At 34.2% G+C, this 11,325-nt stretch overlaps 1 protein-coding gene across 1 annotated transcript; it reads left to right on the forward strand.

Annotated features, from left to right (window-relative positions):
- The first annotated feature begins 2,604 nt into the window (after positions 1–2,604).
- LOC143917356 (sodium-dependent nutrient amino acid transporter 1-like) lies at positions 2,605–7,466 on the forward strand. Its single transcript, XM_077438836.1, has 10 exons — positions 2,605–2,890; positions 4,055–4,289; positions 4,374–4,644; positions 5,746–5,849; positions 5,935–6,124; positions 6,213–6,389; positions 6,458–6,557; positions 6,637–6,819; positions 6,888–6,982; positions 7,060–7,466. The coding sequence occupies exons 1-10, from the start codon at positions 2,605–2,607 to the stop codon at positions 7,216–7,218; spliced, it is 1,800 nt and encodes a 599-aa protein (XP_077294962.1). The 3' UTR covers positions 7,219–7,466.
- The last annotated feature ends 3,859 nt before the right edge of the window (positions 7,467–11,325 follow it).

Genomic DNA, 11,325 nt, shown 5'->3' on the forward strand with positions numbered 1-11,325 from the left:
AGAGTTAATCAAAATTTCACTCATAAATCACAATCAATCATGAAAACAATGATGAGCGCAGACTACCAGATAAATGGGTTAGAGTAATTTCCGACAATTTACGCTCACTATGACATATGTCATCGGGTACAACACTATTATTTAAATAATGGTGACAAATGGGGATAGGTTGCCAATTTGTTCAAAACCGTTTCAACAATAAAATCAGATAAATTGGCAAACTTTGATAGGAAACCATCTACTTGGTGTCATATATGTCCTAGGTCTGGCCAGCAGCACCGGGCCAGGGGTTGAACCCAGGACCCATTTGATGATAACATTATACGCTTACCACTGAGCTACATATATTGCCGGTTTATTTTAAATTAATTTTCATATTTGATCTGATGTCTTACGCCAGTTGTCTGGTACCCAATTAGACTGCGCCCACATGTCTTCACCCAGCTGCACTCACCTACGTACCTCGCTTATTAATGTAGTTTCTACAATAATCAAATTCACTATCTCACATTCATATACGTAACAAGTCCATTAAAATTCCTGTAAAGGGATAATCAGATAAGACAGGAGTGCCGGACTTTACCCAACCCAGGAATGCCGGACTTTGCCCAACCCAAAAGATAAAAATCATTTATATAGATCACGATTCGATCACATAAGTGAGTCATCACCATCGAGACTCCGAGATTGGTAGTCATTAATATCAACCCCGCAAGTGACAGTCAGCACAGCAGCAGAACAAAGTGAACAAAAGTTAATTAGTGAAACAAAGTTCTACGTATCTCATTTTAAATTCATCATCGTTCCATAATTAAATCTGTAGTTTTCGAATATATAATACATACATATGTATATCTACCAATAACATAAATGTAACGTTTTTATGATAATGTTGCGTAGGGGTGGGTGGAGGATCCAAGTAAAAGGCCTTAGTCGTCTCACAGCATTTATTGATGATTAAGGAAATACACGCACTCGCAGTGCTCAGTCCAGAATGACCTGATATCGCCTACGTACCGCCTTATAAAGGGTTGATCTCTCAGGACGTCTTAGCTGTTTACCTGTTGTATAGTCACGTATTCGGATATGTATTCCCACGACATTGGGTCATTGTTTAGCCTAAATGCACTTAGAGTCCAGATATAATCCTGGAAGTAAGTGCAAGCACTTAGTTAATCCGTTAACAGATATCCATTGGTCCTAAGTGCAAGCACTTAGTTAATCCGTTAACAGATAACCCTTGAACGGTCACATAGTCTCTGGGATTCTATTCGCTTAATCCGCGGCGTACGTAACAATAATAAAGAAATATTGGTTTGTTAACCAAGTAATTTAAAAAATATATAAACTGCGTTTTGAAACATGACAATACATACATAAATTTGAAAAAAAAATGTTGCTACATTTGTTGTAAAGTCAATCGATTTAATTATAATTATCATGTCATGTTTTTAGTGAATTGCAATGACGTTAAAGCAATTGCATAACAAGACATCAGTAAGTAGATGAAAAACCACACTTTTAAGGAAAACACACATCCGATGATAAACACTGCTTTGACCGCATTTTATCAAATTTGAATTGGGTGATCGTAACGGGAATTTCCGTGCGGAAACTCTATTATGTGAAATAATTTTCCATCTGGTGATATTTGAATAAACAATAATGATAATAATGCATTAGTCATAATATACAAGCTTAACTTATGCAATTGAACGCGCGAATGAGTTCAGTTTCTCTTGAGCACCTGGTCGGCAAACACCATATACAAAGTAAGCTTTCGTTTCTACAAAGTGCCCTAACAAATATACCCGGCGTCGCTCGAGCCCATAATAATAATTCGCCAAGAATCTAATATCGAAGAATATCGAATAGTAAATCAAGAGATATTCGAATATATTCGAAAATTAAAAAAAAAGGTGTACCAAGCATAAATTTGAATGAATCGTCTTATCATAGTTGCCATTGAATTCCACCTCGTTTTTACAGCCAATAATAATTTCAATATATATTTTTTTTCATTATCATTTCTTATAAAAATGTATATTTCGCCGGTGACTTCTTAAATATTCGTATTATTTAAGGTTAGGTTAAAACGCAGTGCGCATGCGTGACTCTCATTAGACCCCTATTGGACGAAAATACCCCATCCCCCTCCCCGACACCCCATAAGGGCCGGGCCGCACCGTGCAACTTTGTCGGCCGACTAGTCGCGCGACACGAAAAAATGTATGGAAATGTGTGCGACAAACAAGTTGACGGGTGCGGCGATGTCCCATCTACTTGCATGCATTAGTCTGGTCGCCCTCAACCAAGTTGTTCGCGAGTTGAGCGGTGCGGCCCGGCCCAAAGTCCTCTGACTCCACGTGTCTGTGACGTATTTGAAACTTGTCGAATTGGCGCCACTTTGTTCGGTTACTGCTTTGTAACAGTGGGGACTTCCTGTAGGCTTTCGCTGTAGTAGCTATAGAAGTGTTTACACTTATACACTTAAGACGCTATATTAAAATGTGCTCCGATAGAAAATGAAAACGGGAACAAAACTGCGCTCTTAGGACGCGATGTTGAAGTGTTGTTTTTTTGATTATATTTTTATTTAACTAGATGACTGAAGTATTGGAAATGGCAGAGGATGTGCCGTCGAAGCCAAGAGCCAAATGGACCAAAAGTATCGAATTCCTGCTCTCATGTATAGCGATGTCAGTAGGCTTGGGAAATATTTGGCGTTTCCCATACACCGCATACAAAAATGGAGGTGGTGCATTTTTGATACCATACATTTTGGTATTATTTTTGGTGGCGAAACCTATATACTTTATGGAAATGGTCTTGGGACAGTTTTCCAGCAAGGGTTGCGTCAAAGTGTACGACTTCATTCCGGCTCTGAGAGGTATGTAAACACAATATATCATTTAAAATTTCTCAAGTACTCAAAATGTATTTAAATTTACTGCTTTTTTCGTGCAAGTGGCTGTGTTGCCTTGTGAATAACTACAGGTTGCAATTGTAGTCGAAATTTGCAACTGCGGTGTAGCGTCATCACAATTAACTAATTGTATCAATTTAATCCGGGAACTTGAAACTTGCTTTTGTTTTGAATCACTTTGGACATTTAGACCAATCCATGAGCATATAATAATATAATGATATATACACACACTCATATATATATATATATATATATGTATATATATATATATATATATATATATATACATATATATATATATATATATATATATATATATATATATATATATATATATATATATATATATATATATATATATATATATATATATATATATATATATATATATGTATATATATATATATATATATATATATATATATATATATATATATATATATATATATATATATTTCAGTTCCGGTTCCGGAATTCTGTTTCGGTCCTAATTCCCGATTCCTTTTTCAATTCCAATTCCTGATCCCTGTTTCAGTTCCAATTCCCGATTTCTGCTTAAATTTCGATTCCTAATTCTTGTTTCAGTTCCGATTCCCGATGTCTAATTTAATTCCGATTCCCGAATCCTGTTTCAGTTCCTATTCCCGATTTCTGCTTCAATTCCGATCCCAAATCCCTGCTTCAATTCTGAATCCCAATTCCTGTTTCAATTACGATTCCCGATTTCTGCTTCAATTGTGATTCCCGATTCCCGATTTCTGCTTCAATTCCAATTCCCAATTCCTGTTTCAATTCCGATTGCCGCTATCTTTTTTCAGTTCTGATTCCGATTGATTATTATAATACGTATTGTAACTTTATTTTAAATCATGTATCAATTAGTTTCCGAAACAACCAGTTCAAATTTCATTGGGCACAACACTAGTTCATTATAATAACCGATCAATTAAATACAGACCTTTGTATACATATATAATGTGCTTTTGTGAAATGGAAACTACATATGTAGTATGTACATATGTACTGGGTATTAGAATTACTCTCAAGATCTTCTTTTAACTATTTGGGGATTTATTTAATTTTTTCTTTTAATTATTTTGGTATTTATTTAACTTTTTCTTGCAGGTATTGGCGTTGGCCAAACGTTATCCGTGTCATACGTAATGACGTATTACTCAGGACTGATGGCAATGATAGTCTATTATATGTATGCTTCTTTTACGACTGCTTGGTCAAAATGCGACAGCAGTTGGACAGGCTGCTTTCCATCTGATGAGCCAAAACTAACGAAAGTATTAGTTTCAGGGATGTTTTCCAACATAACGTCCGACGAAAAAAGCTCATCGGAGCTTTTCTTCGTGTAAGCGATTCACACGATTATTATGCATGTGAAAAATGTCAAAATATTGTACTTTAATATTGGGTTTTATGTATGTGTGTTTAGACGTAGTGTTTTGAATCAAGTGCCCAACATCAACGATGGAATTGGATCGCCTAGTTTGAAATTGTGTTTGTGCCTGGCATTGGCGTGGATAACGATCTTCTTTGTCGTGCTGAGGGGCGTGAAAAGCACCGGAAAAGCTGCGTACTTCTTGGCGATTTTCCCATATATTGTAATAACAATTTTACTCATCAAAGCTGTGACTCTGCCAGGATCCATGGATGGAATAATGTACTTCTTAAATCCAAACTTTATGGCACTTTTAGATCCCATGGTGGGTACTACATATATATTCGATCCGATGTAGCGTGAGACTTACGAGAACCGATTATATATTAGAAGATACATAAATAAATAAATAAATTAATAATATTAACAACGTATTTTATATTAAAATTTTGTTAATTTAAATATTTTCAAAATACGAAACACGAACTCAAAACTAACAAAAAATAAAAGTTAAATTCTACCGACCGCTAAACGCACGAACAATGCTGTATTTCTTGACCAAAATGTGGCTGCAAACGAAAAACAAACCCCAGAATTGATAGTCAAATTGTAGCTGAGGTTCGGGAGGATAGGTCAACAACCACTAACAAAATTAAAAAAAAAATTGTGACCGTGGAGTCGATATATCTGGACATACAATATAAACAATGGACGTTTGCGCGAGCCACATTTTTTGACCCTTCTTGATTCTAGGGGTGCCATAACTGCAACATTCTTCACTATTAGCTTCACAGAATTGACGGATACTCCAATTATTTGGGAAATTTCTCGTTTGGATAGCTTCCCAGATTCCAAAAGTCCCTCAATGGCCGTTTTTTATCATCTGAGATATCTGGACCACCCATTTTTTCTTGAAAATCTATTTTTTATTTAATAAACACAGAATGAGAAATCATATTTGATAAAATAAATTTACCTCACCAGAAATTTTCAAAGACAACACTGAATTATATAAAATCACTAAAATCAGCAATTGATGTCGCGTAAAAACAATGTAGATGTGTTTTCTTCAGCCGACGCTCGAACACTGTTTTGAGGATACATTAAATTTGATGCATTTCTTGCATAATGATAAAAAAGGGTCGGATTTTTTTTGTATGGTCATCAGAAGTTACGCAATAAATTAAGGAGAAATGGGTGCATACAAAAAAAAAACATTCAGTTGACAAGGGTGTTCTTAAATAGAAAAAAAATGTGAAAGTTTACGCATATGGAAAGTATAACAAGTAATATGGCCGGGTACTGTACAAGTGAGCACGACATATAAGAAAACAAAAAAGAAAATTTTTACGTGAGTCTCGTGCTAGATCGGTTCAACTACATACAATATGCATATACATATGTATACATTTTTTTGCAATGACAGGTATGGTACGAAGCTGTTAGTCAATGCTTCTTTTCCTTATCAGTGTGCTTCGGAGTCATCATAATGTATTCGTCATACAACGATTTTCACCATAATATGTACAGGTTAGTTTCCTTGAAAGTCAAGTGACGTCAATTTGACACTTTGACAGAAAATCGCAAGTGCGTTAATCGTTTTCATATTTTACAGGGACGCTTTGATAGTGACTACACTCGACATGGTGACTAGCATGATTGCTGGCGTGACAATTTTCGGCATATTGGGAAATTTAGCTCACACAAAAAACCAAAGTATAACCGAAGTCGTAACAGGTGGCTGGGAGTTGGCGTTTGTGACGTATCCAGAAGCCATCAGCAAATTTGACAACGTTACAGCAGTTGTGAGGATCTAATAAATTGTACCCAGATTATTCTCACACTTCAGAATGCTTTTCTGATGTTTTAATCAAAATTTCTTTGTTTATATAGATTTTCGGAATGTTGTTCTTCTCCATGATGTTCGTATTGAGTGTAGGATCTATTTCTCCAATGATCTCCTGTTCTGTCACAGTCATCAAGGATAAATTTCCCTCAGTCAAGAGGTGGCAAGCTGTCACAGGTGTTACAATATGCGGCTTTCTTGCATCGTTGCTATATATAACACCTGTAAGTACTATATATCTATGTCGATTTAAATGCTCAATGCAATCGATTAATTGAACTGTTATTTATAGGGTGGAATGTTCATTTTAAATCTCGTAGACGAACACGGTTGCAAATTCGTCGTATACATACTAGGACTCGGTCAAATCATTGGAGTTGCTTGGATATATGGTTAGTGCCAGTTGAAACCTGACAGAATCCTTCAAACTAGCATAGTTTTATGAATATTCTAATTCGGTCGACTTTATAGGTGTTAGAAGATTCTGTAACGATATAGAGTTCATGTTAAACATGAAGGTCAGCATATATTGGAGATTATGTTGGTCCGTTTTGACTCCTCTGATCCTGATCGTCATTTTGATATACTCACTGATCACTGTTTTAAGCACAGCCATAAATTATTCTGGCATTCCGTATCCTACAAGTGCTATAGGTATGTTTGAAAAAAAAATTAATTAAATATCTGTTCAATATTTGATACAATGTTTGCTTGCATTTTAGTCTGTGGGTGGATTCTGTCTGCTTTCGGAATTTCACTGGTGCCTATGTTTGCTTTGTTTTCTTTTTATAAGAGACGTCATTTGGGTGTGCAAGAAGTGAGTATTATAATATGTTTGTTTTTATTAAGCACGGTTGTTGTTTTATATATTAAATTCTTCGTTTTATATTTTAGATGTTCCTGTCTGCGTTCAAGCCTAAAGAAGAATGGGGTCCAGTAGACCCAGTTATTAAAAACGATTGGTTGAATTTTTCCCAACAGAAAGACCAAGAATCGAAGCTCAAACCACGTACGATATTTCAAAAGGTTTTCGATCGCGTTTTAGGATATTAAACTACAGTTAATTGCTCGTTTTAACATTATTTAACGATAAGGTTAAAAAAAACATGCATTTATATATAATAAACTATTCATCCAAGACTTGAACCAATTTAAATATATCTGTGATATTTCAGCTGAAATTTGTAATATAAATTTTCTGCCAATAGATGCCTATTTATTAGTTCATGAAAAAATCAATTTTTCATTTTGATTTATTTTATATTTATATTGTAGCTATTTTGAAGTACATAAATCACGTGGTTTATCGTGATTTTTGTTCACTTACTCCCATAGAAAGTACATAATTGAATTTAATTGGGAACTAATTATTTAGTGGGTTAAAATGATTAATGAGTAATTTATTAAATAAGTGATCAGTTAAATAATATAAATGATCAGTAAAAATTCACATTTTGATCAGTTAAACAAAACATTTGGTAGGTAAAAATAATGAATTGATCAGTGAATATAATAAATGATCAGTTTGTATTGATCAGTTGCTATGCAATCAGTTATTAAATAAAAAGCTCTACTTCATCTGTTCATTTAATAATTGATCATTTATTTTAAAATCTTATCATTTCGTTTTATATACTGATCATTTTGGTTTAATTACTGCTCATATTATTTAAATACTTATCATTCTATTTAATAACTGATCGCATAGCAACTGATCATTTATTATATTCACTGATCAATCCATTATTTTTACCTACCAAATGTTTTGTTTAACTGATCAAAATGTGAATTTTTTACTTGTCGTTTAAATATAGGCCAATTTTATTGATATAATTATATATATATTTTTAAATAAAAACTGTTGATAAGTGAATGTTGCTTTTCGTAATGCAAGTATTTATTATTTTTTTTATGAATCAAAATGAAAGTATATGTATTTTTCAATAATAAAATACGATGTGTTAATCGAAGTAAGCAAACATTTTTTTTTTGGTTTTTTCAATCAAACCGAATTAATTTTTTTCTAACATTTTCTTTTGGAACAGTACGACAATTGGGAAATTTATAGTTTCCCAGTAGAGGTGATTTAGTGAATGTAATTTCACATAGCTGAAGGTTTTTCCGACCACTACACAGAATGGAGAAGCAATTTTCCTTTATGTATCGAAATTTGAGATTTTCTTTCCTATCTTTATACGAATTTCCAGTTTACTTTCAAGCTCGTCTTGAAGGTCGAAATATCGTCGTTTTGTTTACTTTTAGATGGGTCTGCGTCCTCTCAGAGGATTACCAAGTTAATATATCAAAGCCGAACAACATTGTGCCTATATGGATGTACACAACACATATTGTATGTAGTATGTAAACAACCCATGTACCTCGAATATACACATATAAAACTGTGACACATCTATCTATACATATATTTTTTTTGCTATTACATAAATATTGTACCTATATAATAATGAGCGTGCATGTACACAATTTTCTTCGTAATGTCTTATAATTTATACGTCGAGTTGTAAATCGCCTTGGAATAGACAAATCTGCAAAAACTGTCAGCACATATGAGACACTTCGTTGAAAATTGCTGTACAGCAATTTAGGTGTGAAAAACATTCGCAAAATCGATGCTTTGACGACATACGGTTTTAAATTCGCCTTTGGGTCGAGTTTTCCAATCAGAACTGAGTGCAAACTGCACATAAATCCATGCACTTGTGCGCTACATGCATGTTTGTATATATTTATTTACATATTTTTGCCACAGTGACATAACAGAATAAATATGTCACCGTGACCAGACATACATACCTATATAAGCATAATACAAATACTATATATAAAAATTAGCGAGACATATATGTTATAGATGAAAAAAATTTGAAATCATATTCAAATAGTGGTGACATAGTGGGTAGGATGGTTTCTGCTGCCAATTTGATGTAGGAACCGCTTCAACAATGAAATCAGATAAATTGGCAAACTCTGATAGGAAACGATCGATTTGGAGTCACAAATATCCAAGATATTTAAGATTATACTCGGAATAAATTATTTTAAATCGAGGTCAGCTCATGGGATCGAACCCGGTGACCTCTCGGTGCTTAATATCAACGCCATCACCGAACCACGCAACTGGCTCAAATACATGTCTTATATATACCAGAATTTTATTATTATTCGTCAATCGGACTATTTTTGATTCGAATAAATTACACAATGTAGGAAAAGACCCAAGGAAAATTAACACATGATAAAACTACATACACTGATGAATACATAAATACAATTATTAATAATAAATTATTATTGTAACAGACGTATTTTACGCGGGAATATAACTCTCTCGATGGGACAGTTACTGGGCGTACAGGGATACGTTTTTTCGTTCTTCCAGGTGCGTTCGTTCCGTGGTGGGGGTCAAAGGGAACAGATTGACTGACCTGGGATGTCGTGTAATTTTCGTTAGGTTCCTGATCAGAAGTCCTCGTCTCGGTCTTCCAGCGGCTGATGCTTCTAGGGGTTTCCGGAGCCCTTGGCTACCACGGAAAGGTTAACCCGCACGGGGGTAGGAAGCTGCGTGGAGATACAGGAGATGAACTGTTGGAACTCAACCGTCCCGCGGTTCTTCAACAAGATGGCTGATATCTGGGCGCGTCTGCGATGGAGACGGCTCGGGAGAGATAGAGGGGGGAGGGCACGCCTGTACCCTTTGACGATTGAAGTGCGAATGGCCGAGACGGCTCGCTCCTGGTTTTCGCGGTAAAAACTCTCGGCCAGAGTGTGGCCATCCCAAACACAGGCTACTGTTGCCAACTCATGGGATGGCAGGGAGAATCTAAACTAATTAAACCTTACACAATCTAAATTTTAATATTCTAAACTAGCCTAATTTTCCCCCTTTTTAATCTGATATATCACTTTGCAATTGTATACATTTATGATATATTTATACATATACATATGTTGTATCCATTTATTTTTTTGTACCTGGAACATATCTACACATATATGGTGTAAAATTATGCAAAAAATTTCATACATAAATAATATATACATATGTACATATAAGTCCATATATGAAAAATGTGATTGCTAATTTTTTTTACAAAAACGATTGTTTTTCAAAGTCGAATTGAAAAGTCAATAAAAAACTTTAGTACTTTTATGTGTAATATCATTTTTAATATATAATCACATCTTGAGTAACATCAGTGTACCGTGGAATACGTTTTGGAACAGCCGGAACTCACTGAATACAAATATCTTGTTCATATTGAAATTGCGCGTATATCAATTCTTGACTTTTGTATGCGCTTTTCGTAGTCAACCTCGCATTAATTCGTTTGATGCGCTAATATTACGAAAGAAAAACAAGCGGAAAAGCGTCAGAGGAAAGCACACGTATTTTCAGGGGTGGCTCAGGAATAAAACATAAGCAGGGGATGGTAGAAGGGACGTGAGAAATGCTCTCATCTGACGAGAATATCTAATATTAGCGCAAATGAGCGAACCAACCCCGACGCAACCTCCTTTCCATGTCTTTTAATAATATGCTATTTTATTTTTTTAATTTATTATTTGTTAAAGAAACAAATTTTTATGTGTTTTAATTTAATTATAAAAAATAAGAAACAATAAAAAGCTGTAATTAGAAAAGAAACTTCTTTTTTTTATAGGGTGAAACATTTTGGACCACTTTGATTAATATTTGAAAATCTTCTATGGAATTTCCTATTGCTTCAAATATAACTATAAATGTCTTTGGATGTTTTGAAATAACATTTTCAGTCACTGAAGAGTTAAATTCTCTCTCGACAACAAAACAAGCATTGTTTTAAGCGTTTTGAAATACATTTCTAAAGACGTGTGTTTCCTTTCAGTGCTTTTATAACAATCGTATGTAAATATACTATGAAGACAATATCACAAGAACCGTATTAAATTTCTGTTGCCTCTTTTTCATTTTTGCTAATAAAGAAAACACGCTCTAAATATATGCAGGGATTATGAAATCTTTGATACTTCCAAATAAAATATATTTGCACATTCAAAATAACCATGTTACATACATATGTATACATATATATATACATATATTGTAATATATTGACCCTTAAAGTAAGTTAGACACTTTGTTTGAGATATCTTGTATTT

This window comes from Arctopsyche grandis, chromosome 9, assembly GCF_051622035.1.
Source record: "Arctopsyche grandis isolate Sample6627 chromosome 9, ASM5162203v2, whole genome shotgun sequence".
Taxonomy (NCBI): domain Eukaryota; kingdom Metazoa; phylum Arthropoda; class Insecta; order Trichoptera; family Hydropsychidae; genus Arctopsyche; species Arctopsyche grandis.